The sequence below is a fragment of the Chamaea fasciata genome, unplaced genomic scaffold, assembly GCF_029207755.1.
Source record: "Chamaea fasciata isolate MVZ Bird 193981 ecotype frontalis unplaced genomic scaffold, bChaFas1.0.hap1 SCAF_6, whole genome shotgun sequence".
NCBI lineage: Eukaryota > Metazoa > Chordata > Aves > Passeriformes > Sylviidae > Chamaea > Chamaea fasciata.
The window spans coordinates 22,575,352-22,600,364 of NW_027094091.1; the positions used below are offsets into that span (position 1 = coordinate 22,575,352).

At 37.1% G+C, this 25,013-nt stretch overlaps 2 protein-coding genes across 7 annotated transcripts in view; both read left to right on the plus strand.

Annotated features, from left to right (window-relative positions):
• The window catches only part of KLHL5 (kelch like family member 5), a 51,025-nt gene extending 48,808 nt beyond the window's left edge, over window positions 1-2,217 (plus strand). For all 5 annotated transcript variants that reach the window (XM_066185622.1, XM_066185623.1, XM_066185618.1 and 2 more), the window contains one exon: window positions 706-2,217. In XM_066185622.1, coding sequence (XP_066041719.1) covers window positions 706-762 — 57 coding nt within the window. In that variant the 3' untranslated portion in view covers window positions 763-2,217. The remainder of the gene's footprint in view (window positions 1-705) is intronic.
• A 271-nt stretch (window positions 2,218-2,488) lies between these two features.
• Window positions 2,489-25,013, plus strand: part of WDR19 (WD repeat domain 19) — a 39,278-nt gene continuing 16,753 nt past the window's right edge. Inside the window, exons 1-25 of one of the 2 annotated variants that reach the window (XM_066185624.1) lie at window positions 2,489-2,508; window positions 4,003-4,094; window positions 4,177-4,242; window positions 5,705-5,830; window positions 7,521-7,636; window positions 8,226-8,341; window positions 8,681-8,761; window positions 9,111-9,223; window positions 10,467-10,640; window positions 11,836-11,906; window positions 13,051-13,223; window positions 13,322-13,436; window positions 14,153-14,259; window positions 14,668-14,790; window positions 16,087-16,236; window positions 16,756-16,903; window positions 17,521-17,725; window positions 18,281-18,440; window positions 19,031-19,141; window positions 20,488-20,597; window positions 21,684-21,741; window positions 21,970-22,110; window positions 22,223-22,305; window positions 23,540-23,623; window positions 24,667-24,813. In XM_066185624.1, coding sequence (XP_066041721.1) covers window positions 2,503-2,508; window positions 4,003-4,094; window positions 4,177-4,242; window positions 5,705-5,830; window positions 7,521-7,636; window positions 8,226-8,341; window positions 8,681-8,761; window positions 9,111-9,223; window positions 10,467-10,640; window positions 11,836-11,906; window positions 13,051-13,223; window positions 13,322-13,436; window positions 14,153-14,259; window positions 14,668-14,790; window positions 16,087-16,236; window positions 16,756-16,903; window positions 17,521-17,725; window positions 18,281-18,440; window positions 19,031-19,141; window positions 20,488-20,597; window positions 21,684-21,741; window positions 21,970-22,110; window positions 22,223-22,305; window positions 23,540-23,623; window positions 24,667-24,813 — 2,876 coding nt within the window. In that variant the 5' untranslated portion in view covers window positions 2,489-2,502. Of the gene's footprint in view, window positions 2,509-4,002; window positions 4,095-4,176; window positions 4,243-5,704; window positions 5,831-7,520; window positions 7,637-8,225; window positions 8,342-8,680; window positions 8,762-9,110; window positions 9,224-9,835; window positions 9,852-10,466; window positions 10,641-11,835; window positions 11,907-13,050; window positions 13,224-13,321; window positions 13,437-14,152; window positions 14,260-14,667; window positions 14,791-16,086; window positions 16,237-16,755; window positions 16,904-17,520; window positions 17,726-18,280; window positions 18,441-19,030; window positions 19,142-20,487; window positions 20,598-21,683; window positions 21,742-21,969; window positions 22,111-22,222; window positions 22,306-23,539; window positions 23,624-24,666; window positions 24,814-25,013 lie in introns of those variants that run through there. The other variant, XM_066185625.1, reaches the window with a different exon arrangement.

Consider the following 25,013-nt stretch of genomic DNA (forward strand, 5'->3'; position numbering starts at 1 on the left):
GCCTATTGTTCCTGGGGAAAAAAAAAAAAATAGAAATAGGGGAGTTGGGATAAACAGCCTTTTTGTCTTCAGGATAGCCTCTGTACCACTTGGTGTGCTATTCACATACACTGCAATACTATGAAGGTTAAAAAGGGAAGCAAAGGGGAGTGTTAGAAACTACTGCCCTCTGTTCAAGTCCAGCAGAATCTCAGCAGAAAAGCGTCTTGCCAGAAGTAAATTCTGTTTGCAGTTAAAGAATAAAGACTGGTAAATTTATTCTGATTTCAAGAACTCTTAACAGGATTTTATCAAATAATCAAGTAGAAAGGAGAGGTTGCTCCTATAATTTCAGACACTTTCTGTTTCTGAGAAATGCATTATTTTACCACCCTTTGTTCAATTGTCTGACTGTCTAGCTCCTTTATACAGTTTGTACTATAAAAAAAAAGGTGTTTTTTTGCTGTACTACTGAATAATCAAATTTATCAATAAGAATTGCTTGATGTCCTTAGGGCTTGCTCTTGTTTTCAGAGTGCTTCACTCTGGTATATAAAATGTCTTTACCTTTTCTTTGTGTTTGTATCCAATTTCGGACCATTTTGTAAGTCTTGTTAACAGAGCATGGGTAATATCGTCATTCTGCTGAAGCCATATAATTAGGGGGAAAAATTACTTAAAGCTGACTGCATTTATCTCACGGATGGTTTGTTTGTTTGTTTACAGGTTGCACCACTGTGCTTAGGAAGAGCTGGAGCATGTGTTGTGACTGTAAAACTCTGAATTATTTTCTCTGGGAAGGTGACATTCTCCCGCGTAGACTCAGAGGATTTCTTTTTCCTCAAGCAAATTATGAGCGCACCAATAAACACCAGGTGCAGGATATCTGCCACAGAAAAGTGTTTGGTCTGAAGCTGACATAATGTTCTTATGGACCAATATTAAGCACTTTTTAAAAATGTATCTTTGTCATGCATATGTTACAAGAATTCTACTTGTAAGAAAGTCAGCTGCAACCTGCCAGTTGGCAGCAGAGAACTTCTGTTTAGGAAGTGCTAAGAAAATGACTGAACTCACTATAATAATCAAATGTTATAGTTCCAGGGCCTTGATTTCCCCAAATGCAGAGCAATGATGCTATAAATGGATATACTTTGTTATAATTGGGTCTGTCTCTGGATGAAACAAGTTATAGGGTTGGATCCCATAGATTTGATTTGCTGTAATAAATGCAAATAAGTATCTGAGTGACTACAAGGCAGGCTAACAAACCAATGCAAACTATTGTAAATGGCAGGTGTAATGCCTGCCTTGGAAATGAAGTTGTGTATTTGGTGAATCTTTTGCACTTTTTATCATCATTCCTAGTTTAGAAAACTTTTTATTTAACCAAAGCCTTATTTTAAATATTGTCTTATGCTAACAGAAACCTGCTATTTAATAATTTCTGACAGATATTTTTGACATCCAGTGTACTTTTTGGATTTTCAAAGTTGTTATGCAAGATGCAGAACATCGTATCTTTTTCTCTGCTTTGGTTCTTGTATTTACTTTGCTATTTGTATGAGTTATTGGAAGAATTCTAAAGTGTGATAAGCAATTAACTAATTTAACATTTGCACTTTGGAATTTTTGAAGCATTCCATGACATCTAGACTAATTACATTTTTAAATGAGGCTTTGCACTACTATGAGAACTATAATTTTATAAGATGAAGAAATTGTCTGTCTTTCCTGTAAGGTTATTTAAAAATGTAAAGGGCCCAATCCTGCCAGATGCTCATCTGCCACCATTTAAGCATGTTCAGCATCTTGCAGGAGAGTGAGGTATGCCTCGCAGGTCTGTATCAAATCAGTTACCTTATTTAAGTTACCTATTTTTTTCAGATACTTTATAATTTGCCTTTCTCGAGCCCTCTGCTGTTACATCGATTTGCTTTGAAGGGTCTAAATGTTCTCGGGAGAAGCCTTTTTGTATTTGCTTTTACGTGCCTTGTCCTTTTTGTTCTCCGAACAGCACCGCGCGTGAAAAACGGGAAGATGTGAACTCATTGAATGTTTAGGGCTTGGTTTTTTTTTAAAAAAAAAAAAGTTTGAAGTGCCCGATACCCAAAGTCCTTTGTACATTTGTAATTTTAAACGTATGTTTTAACGCTCTCGACGAACTGTTTATTGTTTTAAAAGAAATCGGTAAAACTTTGTGATGAAGCTTTGCAGTCGGAATACAGCTGATCTCAAGAGGCTTTGCTGGCGGGTGTGTGCCTTTATTCCCTCGCTTAGAGTCCGTTCTGCGTGCCTGCGGGTCCAAAACCCCTCCTTTTCCTCTGAGAACTGCCCGTATCCCTCTCCGGGGGCCGCGGTCTCACGCAGAGCTCCTCCCGATGGGGATGGGGGCCGGGGCCGGGGCCGGGGCCGGTCTCGGTCTGTGCCCGCCCTCAGCCCGCTCCGTCTCCGCGGTAACCGCGGCGCCGTGGGCGGGCGGCGCATGCGCGGTGGCGGCGCCGGCAGCCCGCGGTGGCCGCGATGAAGGTGGGTCTGGGCGGCCGCGGGCGCCGCAGCCGCGGGCGGGGGCGGGCGGGGGGCGCGGGTCCCGCCCCGCCGAGCGGGCGGTGGCGCTTGCGGCCTGTGCAGGGCCGGGAGGCGCGGCGGGAAGGGCCGCCGGCAAGCGGCGGGGGGGGGGGCCGATGTGCTTGCCTGCGCTCCCGTGTTTGTTTACTTTCTCGTGGAAAGACTTCGGGTAGAAGGGAGCTTAAAGGTCATCTAGTTGCAACGCCTCTGCGATGGTCCGGGACGTCTTCCGCTAGCCCGGGTTGCGCAGGGCTCCATCTAGCCTGGCCTTGTACGCTGCCCTTACACAGATGAGTTGTCCAAAACTTCCACGGGAAACCTGTTCCAGTGCCTCGCCACCGTCAGAGCAAATACCTCTTAATAACTAATCTAAACCTTCTTTCACAGTCTGAAGCCATTCCCCCTCGTTCTGTGGCTGCGTGCCGTTATAATAGTCCCTCTCTGTATATCTTGTAGGTTTCCTTCAGGTACTGAAAGTCCGCAATTAGGTCACGCCAAAGCTTTCACTCCTCCAGGCTGAGCACTCTCAGTTCTCTCAGCCTTTCCTCAAATCATCTTGGTGGCCTTCCTCTGGACGAAGATTTTTTAAAATATTTTTCAAAATCAGACGTCATTGTCAGATGTCATTTGTGAGTGTGGCATGTGGTGGTTCCATTTTTCCCATTCTTCTGAGCAGAACGCAAATCCAGTGTGAAGAATGCTTCAGTTTACATTGACCCAAAGGAAGGGATAAGAACCCGTGGCAGATTTGAGCAAGCCTGACAGGCATTTGGTGGACAGCGAGTGTTGGTGTTTATCTTATGACATGTAGAGATATAAGTCTCGATAGCAAGCTGTGAAACAAATTTGTGGGTTTTATCTTATACCCAAGTTACAGAAAAATACCTGTGGATGGTGCGAAAGAAAAAGGACATTTAGAAATTTTCTCCGTTGGAAGTCAGAATCTCTTTCTATAGTGTGTTGCTTTGAAATCTTAGCTTTTAAGACTCAGGAATTCAGAGTAACAAAAAGGGTACCTATCTCTGTAAGAGTGAATGTTGAGTCTTCTGTGTTTTACAAACTAAGGATGCTTTCTGATCCCAGACTTTTCTATTAAATTTAGAGAACTATTGAGATTGTGGTCTTTGAACTAGGAGAGTCTCATGCAATTTTTTAATTCTTGTAACTAAGAGGCAAAAATAATAGTTTTAATAGAGTCACAGTTCTCTGTGCAGACATCCAGCAGGCAAAACTTCAATTCTTTCCACTCAGACTGAAAGAACTTTTATGTGGGATTTTGGTACTTTGGTTCGTTGGAATCACACAGAAGTTGGTTTGGATTGTTTGGGGGGGTTTTTTACCTCCACAGTACTCAGTTGCAAACATGCTAGGAAATTGTAGTATTCTTATATGTTATGATTTTAAGATTTATCATTTCCTACTTTTTTTTTCTTTCTTCTTTTTTTTTCCCCCCAGCAAGTATTCAGTCTGTATGAAAAAGCTTGGTCTGGTTCGCCGGTGCAGTTTGCTTGGCAGAAAACTTTAGGAAATTTTCTTGCTGTAACAGGGTAAGACTGCAACTATTTATTGCATTTGTCCATCAAAATTACTGATAAAGAAAGGGAATTATTCTATGTTAATCTCTTTTAGAGGTGATCGTGCTGTGAAAATTTTTGATCGTCACGGTCAGAAGAGAAATGAAATTAGCCTACCAGGGTAGGTACTAAGATAGGTTTGAATTATTTTCTGCGTTGTTTTCTTTAAAAATGCTTCTCTTCTGGTGAGATACTTAGACAATGCAAGAAATTTGTAGGATGCCATACTATCTCTGGTAAACATACCTGGCAAAGACAAATTTTGTAATTAAAGTGTAACAAAAAACCTATCACATTAAGTAATATCATAATGAGGTTGTGTACAATATATCCTTGCGTTCTTGCTAGTGTTGATTTTCTAACGGTTTCTTATAGTGGCTTTGCTGAGGAAAGATACTCCTTTGGTTTACATCAGTGGCCCAAATGTACACATTGGCATTGTTGCTTTAGGTCAAGATGATACTTATAGAGTGTGTCTTTTTTTTCCCCAGCTTATCACACTTTGGTTCACATCAAAGAGTGGTATGGGAGTTTACTGGATTTTTTTCTGATTAAATTTTAAAACTTGTGTACTTTGGAAGATATATTGAACTTCTTAAAAGGCAGTCAGACCATAGGAACAGGCTGGATATGAACCAGGGGAGACCTCCCTAGGGAAAAATGGTGTGACATTGGGTCATCATATTGGTTTGCTCAATAAATACACTTTTACTGGGCACCAGTAATGCCTCATGTAGTTTCATTTGTGTACTGCTCATCTCTTCTTAAGACTTTAACTGTTCTTAGGAAATTTTTAATTTTGTTTATAATTACCTGATTAATTTCAATTAAGATAAACCCCTTAGTCAAGGCAAAATTCCCATGGTCTTTAAGGCTGGAACCTCTAGTCAAGAGTATAACTTTAATTTCCAGATCGTCGCTTATGTAGCCCTGTGTCATTGGTAAGTATGAGCCAGACTCACTTAGTTCCCCAAGAAGTCTAGAAATCCAGTTTTTGCAGTTCGTGGTACTTGCCACCTTGCACCAAACCAAGAGATGCAATTCTCATTGTCTTTACCATCACTGACCATCACATCTTGCTGTTTGGGTTAGGTGTCATTCATAATATGGTCTGGCTGTGCCAGTCTCTTTTGCTTGGTAATATCCATGGCCCAGGTCATTCTGTGCAGTGTTTTGCACAATGTATGATAAATACACATTGCCTCTGGAAAACTGTCCAAAGTGAGGACAGCTGTGAGGAACAGAGGTGTATTATTGGAAACATAATCCCAACTCTGAATAGCCTCTAACAAACCAGAACCTTACAGGGGACGTTCACTGTCTCTTGAAAATCAAGGTGACAGTATTTCAAGTACTAGAACATACGTAGCAGTGTCCTTTGTGACCTTCCTCTCAGCCTCTGTCATCACTGAGATTTGAGTAAGAGTGGGGTTGCTAGAAAACTAATTTACAGATAAATCTGCAATCTGTCATAGGTTTGCAGGGGAGGAGAAAGGAAGAATAGGGACTCAGTTGCATAGTTCTGTCTGTTTCTGTACACTTACAAACACATTTTAACATTCTTAGTGATTTTTTTTCTCCAGTAACTGTGTTGCTATGGACTGGGATAAGGATGGAGATACTTTAGCAATAATCACGGACAAATCTAGCACCATATTTCTGTGGGATGCAATCACAAACAAAACAAGCCAAGTAGACAGTGGCATGAGGTAAGAAATTTTTTTTAACGTGTACCACTGTGACTTGTTGATGTGGAGGCTATACTTCAAAATCATCTTTTTATTGGAGTCCTCATATATACTAATTAAACTAATATGCTACAGTTCATTGCTAAATCATTTTTATATGATTTGCTAGTTTTGAAATGTTTGTTGTGGATGGGGATTTTTGGGTTTACAGGGTGTTTGTTTATTTTTTGAGTGTCAGCAGTGCCATAGTTTCTAGAGAGCTTCTCTTCAATGTTACGACTTTGTGGGAGCAACAAGGATGGGTGAAATTTTTTTGTGTGTCTGCACTGGCTACTCTTTCTCCTAAGTCTTTCACACCAGCTAAAGGGAGCTTAAAAGTAAAGGAGGTGATATCAGTGGTGCTAAGATATTTTTCCCCCCTTAGTAAGGGGGCTAAAATGTTCTTCACGAAGTAGACTAGTTTAGGATGGAAGGAGATCTCTAAGGTTCAAAGCTTTATCTTTCTGAATTTGGCCACAGACTTTAAACTCTTCTGGGGTCTGCATAACCGTCAAGCATAGATAAGGGTGGTCAAATAATTAAACTTTTGGCTTCTTTGAGTCTATTCCACTAAACTCTTGCATTCTACATAAGCATTCTTCTTGTAGGAAAGAGTGTGGAATCAACTCCGTCCTATGTTTGTTAACATGTATGTTATACACGTGTTATACTGTGGGAATGAACGGACCATATTGTACCATTTTCATATGTGAACAAATACTATGGGAAGAAGAGTAACCTGCCAGTATGCAAGCAAAAAAAAAAAAAAAAAAAAAAAAGCAACAAAAAATATACAAGGTACTTAACAGAATGGAGTCTGCAGTTAATTGCAGTTCCTCCATGAGCTTTCTCTCTAATACTGGAGGTAAATTGGTTGCTGGAGGCAGTCTTGCTGGAACATTATATCAATGTAAGTCCCTAATTCTTTTTTTGTCAAAGTGTTATTGCTTAAGCAGAATAAGCACCAAGACATAAACAGTGTGATAATGAGGCTTTTCTGATATCCTTCCCTTTTTGAAATTAGAAAAGCTCCCTTATATGCAAACCAAATATATCTGAGGTCATTTCACATGTCAATATTTCAGATTTCTTTCAAATTTCTATTGCATGCCTGCAGTGAAATTTAAAAAGTTGGGAGGGACTGCACTAATTAGAAAATTCTGGTCTAAATTTTTTGCTTAAGAGGCTCTTTGTTTTTTAACATGATGTATAGTATCTGTGTAGCCTTAAATATACATCAAAATAGGCCTTGCTCTATCTTAAACTTGAAGTTAAAGTAGATCTTTCTAACTTCTTTATTACATTGACTAGAACAAGACCTACTCACTTTTGAGTTGGCTAAATGCATAGGATTATTTAGGTACAAAAAAACAATGCAGAAAGTGACTGGAAAATTACCAGTGATTCCATCAAAACTTGATGTTTGCAGACCCATTTTCGTTTGTGCAAGTCATGTTACATTACCTCATACAATTTTGTATTACTTTTACTATCTTCTGCCTGCTTTGATAATTCTGATATTGGTAGAGAACATTTGCTTAATTTAAAAGTTCTCCTTGGTCTGTATGACTCATAGAAATTAAAGACAAATGCAGAATTTCTTATGCAAAATGTTTTAATATGTGAACACAGGAAAGAAATCTCTACAAAGTAAAATTTTTCTTTGTTTTAGGGATGCAATGTCTTTCTTGTTGTGGTCTCGAGTTGGAACTTTACTTGCTGTTGGAACAACAAAGGGAAACTTACTGATATATAACCGTCAGACTTCTCGCAAGATTTCTGTTCTTGGTATGGGCTGGTTTGAAACTACTCTGGCACATGTGAAAGTGGAATTTTGCTAATATACATAGTTTCCTTTCCAGTTCTCTGTATGAACATACAGGTTAAAGATGTGCTCATACTCAACTTACACCTTCTACTTTGGTGTACTCAGCAGAGTATTTTTAGAGTATACTAAGTGATATATATATATATATATATATATATATGTATACACACACGAATACTTCATACTGCCTTACTGCTTCATGGGAGTCTTGTGTTACCTTTCTTGCAAAGGATTTTTGTGGTTGTTCATTTGCTAAGTTACTCTTTCTTACCTGCTTAGAGTACTTCTGAGCATAAAGGCTAAGGATGTAACACAATCCCTAGAAATGTGATGCATACATATGGAAGAACAGGGGCTGTGCTCTTTCATATAAAGTCAAAAGACTTCCATCTGAGGGCAGATTTTTTCAAAAAGGGCTCTTGCTCTGACAGGTTGTTCCACATTCTGACAATCTGTGTTTGAGTGGCCAAACGGTGTATATTTCCATCACAGAATTTTTTTTTTGTAGTTGTGTTTGCTTTGTGTTGTATAGTTTTTTTTCTTTTTCAGGTAAACACACAAAGAAGATTACTTGTGGCTGTTGGAGTACTGAAAACCTCCTTGCTTTAGGTGGTGAAGACAAAATGATTACTATAAGCAATCAGGAAGGGGATACTATAAGACAGGTAGTACTTATAGTGCACATTTGATTTTAAGGTGTACATTATTACTCCTGGTTCCCAGCAAAGCTGGGACTTATGGGAGCTTGTGCCTTTTGAATCCCAGTCCTTTCAAGGACAAGGAGCTTTTTTTTTTCCAGTATATTTTATGCTAACGTGTCATTAAGACCCAAACTGAGGTCATGGTTTCTCCAACGATTTTCTTGATTTTGGTACTAAATGCAGTAGCAACTTTCTCTTTCTGTCCTTATGAAAAAGTATATATGGCAGGAATAATGCAATTATTTGTCATCAGTATGTGCCACATTAACTGTTGATTTCTCAATCTGCACTTCTTTCTTGCAGACCTCAGTCAATGCAGATCCCAGTGACATGCAGTTCTCAGTTATGAAGACTGATGAAAGAGTATCAACCAGGGAAAGCACAGTAAGAAGTCACTGCAAAATACTGTAGTTCAAGTGGGAATAATCTCACAGGATAACTCTATGTGACCTGCTGCCTTTTCTTCTGAGGAAATCGAGCTGACTTCTGTAGGAGAAAGTCCTGAATTTGAGATGTTCTGCTGAGCTTGCATTTAGATTTGTGAACCACTGGCTCATGCAGGGGAATGTCCTGAAAATCTCTTCCAGTGTTGATGAAGATTCAGAATTCAAATCCATGGGATTCTTAAGGATTATTCAAATTCCTAAATCTCATCTTTTAGTAAAGATATAGGGCCTTACTTTAAAGTTATGCCATTCTTGTCATGTTATTTTTTCTTTTCATTCATTGGCAGGTAAGTGTTGTGGTTGGCAAGAGGACTCTCTTCCTTTTTAATTTGAATGATCCTGATAATCCAATTGATCTGAAATTTCAGCAGCCTTACGGCAGTATTGTAAGCTACAAATGGTGAGCAGAACTTTCTCAATTAATTATTCTAGTATTAAGAAGCTGACTATTTTCCAAGTAGTTCTGATAAATGCTGGAAACGAAATCATCTATCTCTTGCTCAGGCTGGATTTTTTTTGGCTGTATTGCAGACTTTTCAGTAATTCTTTTCTGAACACAAGGTAGTCTACACTTTTTTTACTATTTTACTTGATGATTCAATAGCTATAAAAACAGTATCTTCCAACAGAATCACTGTTGGTATGCTCAGCTTTAAATGAAAATTTGTTGCTGTCTTGACGGAAGATTAAACTGAGGGGTTTATGGGTTTTTTACTGTTTGGATGAGTAACTGATGAAAGAGCTAGGAATTGTGTTCTTCAGCTAGTTTGTTGGTTTGCAAAGCTGTGCAAAGTTCTTGTAGCCTTCTTATTGTGCAACACCACTGGTAATGTTCCTATGAAGAAAACCTAAGCTAGAAGTTTCATATCTGTACCAAAAAAGTAGTTGTACTATTTCTGTATCTTTGAATTATTACAGCTTGTCTTTTAATGCCTGTTCAGGCAACATGGAATTGACATCCCTTTACACTTCAACTCCAAGAAAACCTGAAGCTGTATGCTTCTTATTTTATGACCATGTGTAACAAGGTATACCTGGGCTGTTTCCCTTGCAGTGATTTTTCTTGCAATTGAGCTAATGAGATGTTGTTTGGATTTGTCTTTACATGCTTTAACTATTTGTGCCTTAACCTCATTATTTCTACTTGACACTATGAGAAGTAAATAGAATATTCACAAATTTGTTGCTTTGGTACTTCCACTGTGTTTGCTGTTCCCCTAAGGGCACAGTGACTGGCATTATTGTTTTGATATGGGACCACATAGGCCAGAACACTGAAATAGAAGCTGCCATCTTCTGGTATGCTTATTTCAATGAAGATACCAGAAATCTTTCTCCTGGCATCACTCCCATGTGTGCGGGTAGCTGAAAATAAAGTGGCATTATAGAATACAGGAGAGAATAAAGGTGACTTACGAGGCATCTGGGCACAGACATGGTTCTGTCCTTTAAGGATCTTTGATAGTCTTCCCTTAACCTGTTTTATATTATAGGGTTCAACATGATATATATGATTTCCCATAATTTGTTTATTTTCTTTGTTGCTGGGAGGCATTTACCGTACTCCAGCAGTCTGAAAGAAAATGCTTTTTGCACATTGCATTAATAGAGCTCTTTTCTAAATTGCTGCTTTTTTGTAACAGGTATGGTGATGGCTACATTATGATTGGTTTCTCACAAGGGTGTTTTGTAGTCATTTCTACACACATCCGTGAAATAGGACAAGAAGTCTTTCAAGCTCATAATCATAAGGATAATCTAAGCAGCGTTGCCGTATCACAGTCATTAAACAAAGCTGCATCATGTGGAGACAATTGGTAAGTGGTAGTTTTATACATAAATAATAGAATTCAACTCCCAGAGCTGGAGGTACTGGGCATTCATGCTATGCTTCCTAAGGCATCAAGGCTCCCTAAGAAGTGAATTTAGAAAAAGTAAGATTAATTGCTCTTTGGAACTGCTGCTCTGCTGAGAGTTAGGGGAAGCTATTATTGACAAAAATCTCTGCAGCTGTAATTAATATAATTAATTGTAAACAAAAAAGAAATAAACTTTAGTATATATTATTCCTTTTGATTCATTCTTTTTCTGTTATGTTGCTTGGCTACACAAAAGTCCAAATTTCTTTACTGAGATTTATGGATTGAGCATAAACATCTGCTTAGCAACAGGAGAAAAATGAATTTAAATGTCTACTGAGTATGTTGATACCTGATATCCTCCTCTCTGGTGTTTGGTCTTACCTGCAGTCCAGACAAAAGTTGAAAAGTGTGAGCAATTAAGGAAATAAATAATTAAATATACTGGAGTTTTTCCAAAATGTTTTGTGCATATGATAGAATAGCTCCTTTAGCTCCGCATCTGCTAATCCCTGATTCTGTGATTTTTGAATTCTTCAGCAAAAGAGGAATTGTGTCATAGTAGAAGTCAAACTATTCTTTCTGTCGTCAGCCCTGTGTAGGACCAACTGCTGATTTATGACACTTGCACATCAAGAGTGCTGTAACCATGAACGAAACATGGTGCAACTTCAACCACTTGAGCTGTTGTTCAGTAGGGGTTATTTCTTCAAGGAGTGGTTTAACTTGCATTGAGTGACATGACAGCATAAGTAGACTCTCACTCTGTCCCTTTTATATGCAGCAGGATTGAAAGTATTATTTGCATCTGTGTTTCAAACCCTGTGTGTCGATCAGTAATGTCTTTTAAAAATAAAATACTGTAACAGATTAAAAGGGAGTAACAGTTTATGTTTCCCAACCCTGAATTCTTTCAAATTGGATTTATGCCTTTTCCTCAAATTTTAATTCTCTGAGCAAATATTTTTGTACTGTGAGTGATACACTATTTACAGTGATGGATAATAATGTGTTGTTTTTTAGGAAATTAGAGACATTTTGCATTTGTGTTCTACTTTTTGCTCCATTAGGCTGTCTTGATTGGACTGGGTTTCTTCCAGTTTGTGGTGACTGAGATTGGGTGGGAATGACTGACTCTTTGTTTTTGTTTTAGCATCAAAATCCATGATCTGACAGATATGAAAGAAATGTATGCCATAATAAACCTGGATGATGAAAACAAAGGTATGTTAACTTTCCCCATGGGGATAGAAAATTTGACAAATTAACTGGAATTTTGACAGTGTCTCTGGTCATGGAGTGAAAGTACTGCTGTTGGAAAAACTGTGTAAATATAGAATTTTGCAAAAACTCCTGCTTTCCCAACTTGTATTTATTAGGTGACCTGTAGCAAAATGGGAGCATATTTTACCTGTTCAAAGTATAGAGGAGTACAGCTCTCAGAATATTTGAGCAGTTAGTGTTGTGCAGTTTTGAATCTGTATTACAATATATTCACATTATTACAATAATACACTTAACTTGTTTCTGCATCTTTACATGATTTTTTTTTTTTGTGCTTTTCAGCATGTCTTGTACTAACACTGATACTTGATCTGTTTTTGTCCTGATGTACAGCACTTGTGCCTATGGCTTCAGTGAACAATGTTACAAAACCATTTTCTTGAGTAGTGAATTTCCACCTTTATCTCTTCATGTAGTGTTTGTGAATGCTTCAGTTATTGTCAAGTAGCTGGTTGCTTCCAGCATTTTAATTTCAAAGAACCTTTCTCTTTTAATTTTTTTTTTTTAAGAAATTTAGGATACTTTCTGCACAAACTTCTCTGTCTCCCTTGGAATATTGGCATTAGTCAGTTAGGGTATGATTTTTCTAATGACATTTTCAGACACTGAGGAACAAACACCAGTTCTGTGTTTAGTACTTACTGATTTGGCAGTAAGGGGAATAAGATGGAATTCTGCTCAGCTGCTTCCAGTATTATGGATCACTTTGAATGTGCTGCCTGAACTGTCAGTGTTGAAAAGAGGAAGAGTGTTGATCAGTTTTGTAACAGATCTGTTATCTGGTGTAATGGAAGGTGAATTGCACCTAGATGGCCTTTAAGGTCCCTTCCAATTCAGACCATTCTGTGATTCTGTGAAGTCTTCAATCTCAGGAGAATGCTATATTAGTAAATTATGTGTTTGATTTGAGTGGTTCTAGTTGATTCTGGAATTGTATTAATTGATTAGCTTTGAGTACATTAGTACATATGTTCTAGATATTAATTCCTACCATTTTCACAGTTTAGAGCAAAGTAATTACTTGTTGGTAACAGTAGTTAACGAAAGGACTGTATTTTTTACAAAAAACTTGTGAACATTTTAGGTGTAGATCACATGGCTTGGACAGATGATGGACAGCTGTTGGCAGTATCTACACGAAGAGGATCACTCCATGTTTTCTTGACAAAGCTTCCAATCCTTGGAGATGCTTGCAGTACACGGATTGCGTACCTCACATCTCTTCTTGAAGTCACCACAGCAAATCACGTGGAGAGTGTATGATTACCTCTTCCTTTTAAACTTCATGTAGATGTAATTGAAGTAAGTATTAAAAATGAATGGAAATTGTATTATTTTGTTTTGTTTTCTTACAGGAGCTGCCAGTCACAGTCTCTGTTGAAGTAGAGCCCAGTTTTGTCGCTATTGGTGTTTATCATTTGGCTGTAGGAATGAACAATCGGGCTTGGTTTTATGCACTTGGAGAGAATAGTAAGCATAAATTTAGTTCTTTTAAAACTAACACAGCACTCTGTCTTATTTTATTAATTCAATATTGTGTTTAGTTCTGGACATTCCACGCTGTACAATAAAAACTTGAATTGCCTGTGGTCCTGCTAGGATGAGATAATAATTTTTGCAGTTATGGCAAGGCATCATAAGTAATAGAAATAAAACTTCTCGTTTGAGGTGTTGGTCATGAAATGTAGACTGTTGCTTACTTGTTTTTTTCACATCATCTTGTTAATCAATGAAGGACTTCAGGCTTTTTGAGACATGATATATCTGTATCTTAAAGTACTAAGTTTGGCAAGGTACCTAGGAGCTATGATCAGAGAGTTTAAATTTTCAGTTTGGTAGATCTTCATGTTGTTTGTATGGGATAAGGAAAATTGGTTATGCTGTGTCCCAAGTTTTAGATGGTGGATTTCAAACTTTCGTGTTTCTTTAAGCATTCCCTTTTTTCAGTGACAGTAAATGAAATAAAACTGTAACAATACTTGTCAGAGTTGCATAGGAAAAGAGCTTCTGTTGTGGTTTCTAACCAGTTCTCTGACTTCTAAGAAGAAAGTCTCTGTGTGACTTGTCCCCTCTCTGCTCAGTTGTGAGATTTTCACATTTGCTTACTCAGCTGCAAATTTAGATAAGCAGAGACCTGTACAAAATCAAAATACTTCTACCTTATCTTTTCTGTTTGAATCCTTTAGATGTAAAAAAGCTCAAAGACGTGGAGTACCTGGGGACAGTAGCAAGTATGCACCTTAATTCCGATTATGCTGCTGCTCTATTTGAGGGTAAAGTCCAGTTGCATATGGTAAGAGCTCTGGCAGTTTGGATTGTTGAACCAATGAGTTGATATAAGCTGAACAAGTTAATGTAATTTTAAAAATTAAATAAAATGCAATGATCTGCAGTTAATGGGGATAAAAATTAAAAAATCTTCAGAATAGTTTTGCTGTCTAAATAAAATATAGAGCTGAATTTCTGTAGACTTAGTAATACAACCTAGACTAGAACAGGTGAAGAGAAACGTTTTCTTGTCAGCTATTTAACAGGTTTTATTTTAATGGTCTCTGGTAATGTGAGAGAAGCAGATGCTAGGTTAAGGGATGCACATGCAAAGTTTTTTTCATCTAATTTTCTACAGTTTGATACAAGCAGCACTATGATACCCTATTGTTAACAGTGGAGTTTTTCAGTTCATTCTGTCCTTTATATTTAGATAGAAAGTGAGGGTTTGGGTGCTCAGGAAGAACGAGAAACTCGACTTTTCCCAGCAGATGATGATAAATACCGAATTTTGTGCCATGCTTTAACTAGTGACTTCCTCATATACGGTACAGATGTGAGTATTTCTTCTTTTAAAAGACCTTTTTAAATGGAATATATTTCTGTCTGAATTTTTTTCATTACTGCTTATGCTTTTGGCAAAACAAAAAGTGCATCTGTGAACTTTAGAGTGGATTATTTTCTATACAAGAACTCTGAGCAAATACAGTCAAAATTGCATCCAGCTTTCTTTACTGTTGCCTTTATATGACATGCATTGGCAGGAAGGTTAAGTTTTGCTTTTACTAGTGTTTGTTGCAAAACATTGCTTTTAATAGCAGAACTTAATTCTGTTGCATTAATGAGAGGGTTGGCAATGAAAATGTCTTCCAGATTGAGAAAAAACATAGCACTTGCCTGGCAAATTTGTTGGTTTAGGTGGTGATGTGAAAAATGTGGACAAAAAGGTACTCATGTATATAAGTGTCATAGTATAAATGAAAGCCTTGACTTGCTACTGAAGCCTTTGTCCAAAGAGAATTTTTTAATGTGTTTCAACAAGGATAGCAATTAAGGAGGGCACTAAAGAAGGATGAGGGCATGCTTATGGATTTTTCTGGAGATTTTTTTATATATGAGGGTAGTTTTTTGTCATCGTAATATTTTCTGGCACTGGGAATACAGAGCACGTTTGGCATTGTAGTATCATGCTCTTTGTGATATTGACTCATGTATTGACCTTCCAGAGGCAAGGCAGAACTACCTCTGGTTTAATAACTGGTTTAGGAACTTGAGTGTGAGTTTTGTAGCAGATGAGGCCTTTCCCACCTCCTCAGTACCTAAACTGATACTGGTAAATTTGAAGGACTAACTTTGCAACTGATCAATTTGATGTGTACAAATTCTACCACTGATGTCAAAAGCCACTTTCTTTTTAAATATACTTTTAATCACAAATCAGTTTGATTGCTTTTATTACCTGAGTTAGGTGCCTCTCTTCTTAAGAATGTGTGGTTCTTCCTTGGAAGCAAATTTTACAGCTTTTTTTGAAGGTTAGGCTTCTCTCAGCAATGAGACAGACATGTCATTTGTTTAGAGAACTGCACAGTGAACACTTGTCTCCACAAAGCAGAGGGAGGTAAGTATCAAAACCAAGAGAGAACCCCTCAAACCTGCCAAATCCTTTCTTTGTCCCCCAAAAGTTTTTCCTGTCTTACCCAAAACAGGGTGTGAGAATGAAGCAAAAAAACCTTCTTGGAAGTACTTTTTCTGAACTCTCGATACTCTAAGATGGAAGGCACTACAGCCAGATTGATTACCTGCTTGCCACTTACTGATGTAATTATTAACATTTTCTATTATTTATTGTTAGACTGGAGTTATTCATTATTTCTACATTGAAGACTGGCAATATGTGAATGAATATCGACATCCTGTCAGTGTGAGAAAGGTTTTTCCAGATCCCAATGGAACCAGGATGGCTTTCATAGATGACAAAAGTGATGGCTTTGTCTATTGTCCAGTAAGTTAGTGTGGGATAGCAACACAATATATTTACAAGCAGGCTCTTCAACTATATAGTGTTTTTAATAGAAAATGAAGAAGATTTTGTCACTCCAGCATGTATGCTGATAGAAGAAATTGGCAAGGAAGCTTGAAGATAATTTAATGGTAATGTAAGGAAATAAAATTTGTCATACTAGATCGAGACAACTTCATTATACTAAGTTTCTGATCGGTAATTTTCAAAAATGTATGTGTTTGTGTATTTAAATACAGATCATTTAGCCAGTTTCACTGCCCCTCTCCATACCTTTTTTTTTAAGAATAGTAAATATCATTTATATAATGTGTATTTTCTCTGCTTTAAATTTAAATTCTTGTGTTATTCAGGATCACTGCTTATAAGGAAACTTTTTCTTAAGACAATTTTCATATTTCTGCACTACTTATATTATTTTTAAAAATTTTAATCACAGCTGAGATGAATATTTCTTGTCTTAGTCACTTGGTAGTAATTTTACTTTTGCATTATATGTAGGTAAATGATAGAGTATATGAGATTCCAGACTTCTCACCAACCATTAAAGGAATCCTGTGGGAAAACTGGCCAATGGATAAAGGTGTTTTTGTTGCCTTTGATGATGATAAAGTATACACTTACGTTTTTCATAAGGATGCCATTCAAGGTACCATAAGCTCTTTAAAAAGGTTATTCTTAAAGATTATACTCTTTCAGTTTACAAAGTAAAACATGTTCTGAATCTTTATTTGTCTTAAATAAAATGCATATAGAAATAAATAGTACTACAGAAGATTCGAAGTGCAACTGATGAATAGAAAACTAGTTACTTTGCAGGTTTCTCTGTAAGGCTTGAAGACATTTTGGTCTCAACTCCATAAGCTATTATAATATTTTCATCTGAAAGTTACATGTGCTTCAATTGTATTTGGAAGCATTCATGAGAAAAAATTCAGGATCAGGGTGACAAAACTTGCATCAGGGTGACAAAACTTGTATTCACTGAATGTGTTAAAGTTGTAAACATAACCATTTCTATATTTGCAAGAAAAAACATTTATATTTACCTACAAATATTTGGAAAAGGACCTTACTGGATTAGAAGCTTTAGATTCTGTATATTTACTGAAAGATATGTGCTTGTGTAGTTGCTGCTGACTGTCAGAATTACACACCCTGAATGAATGCCCTGCAAATTGTATGTTTTCAGCTGCTTGCTATACTTTTTACCATGTAGGGATTTTTACAAAACCTCTTTTTTTTCTTCCTGATCTTTGAATCTAGGATCAAGGATTATTTTGGCAGGTGGCACGGAAGTCCCCTATTCCTATAAACCTTTATTGTTATATAATGGAGAATTAACTTGTCAGACTCAGAGTGGGAAAACAAACAATATCTATTTAAGTACTCACAGTTTCCTTGGCAATTTGAAAGGCTTTGGACCCGATAGGCTGAGACAAATGCTTACTCAGACTCTAATGTTGAAAAGGTACATCTGCATTTTAATTATATTGTGTAAATGGTTGTCTTCTGTGCTTATAGTTCAATATAGCATATCCTGCTGATTTTCAAGTGTCCTGCTGAATATAAATCAGATTGTTCACTTAGCTCTCCAGGCAGACCAAGCAAAGTAAATGACTGCGTGGTCATCTGGGGTTTTTCATTGTTGAGTAGAAGCCTAAAGTAATTTTTTCAAGACTTATTCGGGGTTTTGTGACAGTGGCTCCTCCGAAACTGGTTGAAGGTGCTTCTGTCGTACTCTGCTCCCTCTGTAATGAAGCAATGCAAAATCAATATAATGGAAAGAATGCCAGGCTTCCAATCCCTGAATTTTCCTGAAAAAATATGGTAGAAACAGGAGAAATAGAACTGTATGGTACACATTTGTATTTTTCCTTTTTTCCTGATACATCTCTCTCTCTAGCCTAGAAGTAAATGTTTTAAATGTTTTGTATATAAGAGAGAAAAAAATGTTGAGAGAGAGTTTTGAGAATGAGTAATACCTAAAATTAAAAGAGTTGTAAATGTGTTTTACCTTCTATAGGTTTTCTGAAGCATGGGAGGTTTGCAAACTTCTGAATGACCAGTCTTGTTGGGATGAGCTGGCCAAAGCTTGCTTACATCATATGGAGGTGGATTTTGCAATACGTGTTTATCGAACATCTGGTAATGCTGGGATGGTGATGTCACTGGAGCAAATAAAGGTAAAATGTAAAGTCTTCCCTAGGAAATATGGTAATTTAGTTCCTCTTTAGGAATTTCTGAATTCTTGGGGTTTTTTTTGCAGGGGAAAGGGGTTGTTTTTGTTCAAACAGAAGTTGAGTTGCTTTCAAGGGACATAGAGGATAAAGTGTCCGAACTACAGACTGTTAACTTGGTTTTCTCTTGAAGTGGTTGCAGTCTCTACTGGACTGCACAGTATTTCTTTCTGCATTTACTTGAGAACAGCAGAATATATTCATGTCTCAGGCATTGGGAGGCTCTTATTTCCTTTTGTTATTTCTGAGAAAATGTTGAAGACTACTATTAAAAAAAATCCAAAACAAAACTAGATTGTATTTATACATCTAAAATACCTCAGAATTACACTTCTCCAAATTGCTGATTTCAGACAGTGTTAGCTGTACTGGCACATAAGGGCTTTTTCTGGTTTGTAGAATTCAATACACGTCATTGTGAAATGTAAGGATATTTAAATTTAGTATTTTGCATTATTTTTCTTACTAGATTATGTTATTTGTACATTATTTCTTTTCTTTTGGACTACTTCTGTACCTATTGTGTCTTTCTGCAGGGAATAGAAGACCACAACCTTTTAGCAGGACATCTTGCAATGTTTACTAGTGATTTTAATCTGGCTCAGGATTTGTATCTGGCATCCTCCTGTCCTATTGCTGCTCTTGAGGTACTCATTTAAGATGTGTATTTTTTCTGCTGGTTTTGTTTCCAGGTTAATGCTGAAATCTTTTACCTTCTGATAATTTTGTCATTTTATGATTTTGATCTTGCCATTGTGTGACTAGAATCGTAGACTGTCCTGAATTGGAATGGAACCACAAGGATCGTTGAGTCCAAGACCTGGCCCTGCACAGAACAATCCCAAGAGTCACACCATGTGCCTGAGAGCATTGTACAAATGCTTCTGGAACTCTGTCAGCCTTAGTGCTGTGACCACTACCTTGGGGAGCTGTGCCAGTGCCCAGCCACCCTCTGGGTGACAAATATTTTCCTGAATGATATCCAGTGTAAAACTGCTCTGACACAGCTTCAGGCTGGGGTCCTGTATCTGGGCACCACAGAGAAGAGATCAGTGTCTGCCCTTCCTCTTCCCCTCAGAGGGAAGTTGTAGACTGTGATGAGGTCTCCCTTCAGTCTCCTCCAGGCTGAACAGACTAAGTGCCCTCTGCCACTCCTCACATAGCTTCCCCTCAAGGCCCTTCACTATCTTTGTTGCCCTCCTGTGGACACTCTCTAATAGCTTTAGATCCTTCTTATACTGTGGTGCCCAAAATTGCAGACAAGACTCAAGGTGAGGCCACGCCAGTGCAGAGCAGAGCAGAGCAGAGCAGGACAATCCCACCCACCCTTGCCTGGCTGGTGATGCTGTGCCTGATGCAAACTTATTTATTATACCTTCAGCTCCTGTGTCCAAGTCATTTATGAAGATGCTGAAGAGCACAGGGCTGAGGATGGAGCCCTGTGGAGCCCCCGTAGTGACAGGTCCCCAGTCTGATGTCACCCCATTCACTATAACCCTTTGTGCCTGACCTGTGAACCAGTTGCTCACCCACCCCATTATGTGTTTATTCAGATGTGGGCTGGACATTTTACATGCTCTATGAGACTGTATTCAAGGTTTTACTGAAATCCAAAAAGATTACATCAATTGACTGTCCTTGATCAGCTAGGTGGGTTACCTTTAAATGAAAGGAAATAAAGTTTGTCAAGTAGGACTTTGCTCTCCTGAAGTTGTGCTGTCTGTGACCAGTGACTGCATTGTCCTTCAAGTGTTTTTCAGGATCTCCCAGAATAATCTTTTCCATAATTTTACCAGGCACTGAAGTGAGACCAACAGGCCTGTAGTTGCCAGGGTCAACCTAACAGACCTTCCTTCTGGATGAACATCTCTCAAATTGTCTGAATCTTTCTAGAATATTAACTCAATATTTATATTTAGAATAATTTAAAGTTCAGAATTGAAGACCAAATTCGATATTTGCATCAGAAAATGTTACTCTTCTTTGTTAATAGATGCGAAAGGACTTGCAGCACTGGGACAGAGCACTTCAGCTGGCTAAGCGTCTGGCCCCAGACCAGATCCCTTTCATATCGAAGGAATATGCAGTGCAACTTGAATTCATGTAAGTTCTCCTGTATGGCTGTAGTATAAGAATATTAAACCAATACTCATGGTCAATAGAAGAACATAGAATTGAGATACTTCAGATTACTGCATTGCTGAGAGAGGATTCAGTGAGGTCTTGCAGCTATAGTACGAAGAAGAGGAGTTTTGCAAGGAATCTTTCATGCTAGAGACATGTTAGTGAACCATAGTTCCTTTTGACTAATTCTGTTTTATGTAGGTTCTTTGCTACTGGTAGGTCCACTATATAATATCATCTACTAAATAAATACTTCGGTGCAGGAAAGTGCTTGGAAAATAGAGAAAGTCCAAATCATTTAACATTTCTTACATTGGGTGAAAACCACGCCTTTTGCCTGTCTTTCTGTAAATATCTATAAGCCTTCATTTTCTTAAACCATTTAGGTAGAGATGTGTCAAATTTCAAGGCTGCCAATCCCTGAAAGACAGAAGGTATTAACCATTTGACATGATTTAAAAGTCTATTTAATAATTAATTCTTCCCAGATAAAACCTGGTCTGTTTAATATCTAAGTCAAGAGGAAAAACTTACTTATTAATAGTTTGTAGACAACTCCCTCTCCCTGGCAGTACACTTGGCATTGAGAGGACACTTGCTGGTCACAGAAAGGAAGGAATAGACACAGTTGAAACAATGGGACCATCTGGAACTTGAGTTCTGAATATACTCCAGGGAAAAAAAATGCCTTTAATTTTGTGTTGCAAAAATTCTGAATAATTTCGAAGATTAGCTTTCATTTCAGAAAAATTTGGAATAGACCTGAGACCACTGAGGTGTATTTTGCAGGTAGATTCTCTGCATTTCAAGGGAGGTTTATTGGTCCCTGTCCAACAGAATTGAGAGATGGAATTGCCTCTTTGACTAAGAGCTTGATCAAGTCCATGGAAAGTGCGATGACAATCTATGTAACTGTCCACCTCTCGCATACTTCACAACCTTCTATGCAGTTGTTATGTCTAAATCAAGGCAGATGCATGCATAATGCATGCATGAAGTGGTAGGAATGCAAACATCTCTTCCTATTAAAAATATTTGTCTGTGTAACTTCCAGTTTTCTTTTAGGGGTGATTATGTTAATGCTCTGGCACATTATGAGAAAGGAATCACTGGAAACAATAAGGTAACTCCTTTTTAGTACTGATAGCATTGTACTGTCACAATATACAATAAGTTGTCATGTTTCAGACACATTTGAATTCAAATTTTTTAATTCTGCTCTAAATTAAATGTTATTAAGTCTGTAATATTTTGTTTGTTTGTTTCAATGCTTGATTACTGTTGCTTTTGTGACCTGGGTTTCTAATGTGTAATCTATAGTTACTGCTTTTTATTTGATTGCCACTACCAGGAGCACGATGAAATTTGCCTTGCTGGAGTGGCTCAAATGTCCATTCGAATGGGAGATATTCGTCGAGGGGTAAACCAGGCCATTGAACATCCCAGTAGGTTACTAAAAAGAGACTGTGGAGCTATACTGGAGAATATGAAGGTACTCAAAAGAGTGAATATAAGTTAAGGCTGAATATGTGATTTCACTAGGTTAGTAATTTATCTATGATGTTAATTTAGAAATTTTATTTTAATGGTTTCTGATATTGTAGCAATTTTCAGAAGCTGCTCAGCTGTATGAAAAGGGACAATATTATGACAAGGCAGCATCAGTATACATCCGGTGTAAAAACTGGTAAGTACAGGTTTCAGGGAAATGTTATATTTCAGAGGATTTGCTGGGGTGCTCTTTGTAAAGGATTGATTCTCTGAATAGCATAAATGCCTCATTAACTATGTTTTATTGATTTTACTGTTCCAAATTCAAGCTTAAGATTCTCTCAGAAAATTATGCTGTTTTAATATAGTCTTACTGTAAATGGGAAATAATTTTTCCTCTTTTTTGAGTGTTATGGTTAAAGTTTCCTGCAGTTTCAAGTCCTTTGTGGGTGTGTGCACATGCACACATCCACACTGAATTTAGTGCTCACTGAATATAGTAATTATATTTGTGTAGTTACTGTTAATTTAATTAGATTTCTTAGTTTTATAACATGCATAGCTGAGACTGAGTATTTGGAAAATTGGAAATGATTCAAGAATAGCCAGTAACATAATTCTCTTTTTAAGTTAATTTGATTATTGTGAAGTCTCCATTGGAAAAGTCCAATTTTTTGAGAGATTTAAAGGCTCAGTTCTGGCCTAATTGCATTTTATGGGCTTGTCACATTAGGAGCTGGTTGGATGGCTCAGTAAGACCTCTTTCATATGAGTGCTCTCAAGATTAGGTTGGAATATTTTTGTGCATTTATTTGAAAAATGAAAATTTTATTCCATCAGAGAATTGTCAGTGGCATCAAAATGAGCCAGGAAAGCATTTGGTTAAGGGGGGTAGCTTGCATCCAATGATAACCTTGATTTGGGAAGTGGGAGGTACGAGATTTGTTTATTATTACAGAAGGAGGTTCAATTTGAAGAGTGCCCACTTTTAGTCAGAGAGGTGAGATTTAAGGTCAGCCTCTGTTGAGTCTCTCATATCCTTTGTCCTGAAAGGCTCACTGCTTGGTTTTCTGGGTTTTATAGATCTTTCAGGTTACAGTTTTAATGCAGTGCTTCCTCTGTTGGTTAATCCAAGAACACCTCAGGTAAAAATTTTTGGTCTGGCACTTCTTACGCTTGTATACCTCAGACTTAAAAAAAAAAAAAAAAGAGAAGAGAATGTCTTCAAGCCTGTATGCTCATAAAAGAATCTGTAATTTCCGGTTCTTTCAAAGTGCAACTTTTTGAAAATATTGAAGTGACTTCAAAGCTTATCCATAATGTTCAGTTTCTTCTATCAGACTCTTTTTCAGTGTTGATATAAATATGACAGTTATACTGGAGAAAAATTGGAACCAGATGTATTTATTAAACAGCTATTATCTTTCTAGGGCTAAGGTTGGTGAACTTCTACCTCAGGTTTCATCTCCAAAGATTCACCTACAATATGCAAAGGCCAAGGAAGCAGATGGCAGGTACTTTTGAATGCTCTTTTTTAATATAAAACATGTTATTGCTGCTGTTGTTATTATTATACATTAGTGGTTTTGTAAAAAAATTAAAATGCATACTGAAACTTTTGCATAAAATAGTCTTGTGAAAATGGATTCTAAAATATGTCAACTTAAGCTTACACTTAGTGTCTTGAAGATTTGAAATATAATCTAAGGACATTCATCTGGTATCAAAGATGTATTTCTAATTAATTGTTTCCCTGTCTAAACATTAATATCTTTCTAACAAAAATCATCAAAGGTTTTAAAGTACTGAACATCATTCCCCTTGGCAGAGTATTCAAGTTCAGTTTGTTTCTAACAACTCCTTAGCTGTGATTTTAAAGGTCATTTAAAGGGAGAATAATCATCAAAAAATTTTTTTCATTCTAGAATCAAAATACTGGTACATCTTAATGGCTGCACTTGCATAATATTTTATTAGCTGAAGTGAAAGCCCCAAATAGGTTATATTTAATCACAGAATGTAGTTCCTCCTAGTCCTTACCCATAAATAAACGTGCTTCAGAATAATACTTTAAAATATGAAATGGCACCAGAGTTTAATGTTTGCATTAATGAGACTAGAAAATACTGCTTGTGTCAATTGCATAGTGAGAGAATGAGAAATTTCTTGATCTCATCTACAGAACAGAAAAGAGTTCTTATTTTTTAAATTGAGCACCCTGCTATCGTGTTTGGTTTTTATTGTTCTCTTGCTCCCAAGGGATTTCATATGGAAGAGATGAACTGTTTTTAGTATATAGCAAAAGAGATGCTGGCAGAGTAGTTCAAAAATAGTATTGTGGTAGATATTTTTCTGTTGCCTCTGCTTTTCATTCTCCTAAGAGAAAATTAAACCAAAAAGAACATAGTAAATGCAGAGCAATGTGATTACATGCAAACTGGAAGGAAGTTGCCACAAAGTAATCTCACAGAAATAAAATACCTTGTTTCCTTCACACCATATTAGAAAGAGTTATTTACAAAGTTAAAACAACTGAGGTGGGACCATTATTTTGCAGGTATACAGAAGCTGTGATAGCTTATGAACATGCAAAACAATGGGATAGTGTAATTCGACTATATTTGGATCACCTAAATAATCCTGAAAAAGCCGTTAATATTGTGAGAGAAACACAGTCTCTTGAAGGAGCAAAGATGGTGGCCAGGTAACAATCATGTTATGCACATTAAAAAGAAGTCTATATCTATTGGGAGTTTATGAGGCTTGCTAACATATTAAACTCTGGTTATTGATACTTGGCTAGTGACTGTATATTTCAGTTAATTGATTTCAGTTCTTAAAGATTTGGACAACTAAACAGGTACTGAATTTTTTGTTGTTGTTGACTTTCTGATTAAAATTATA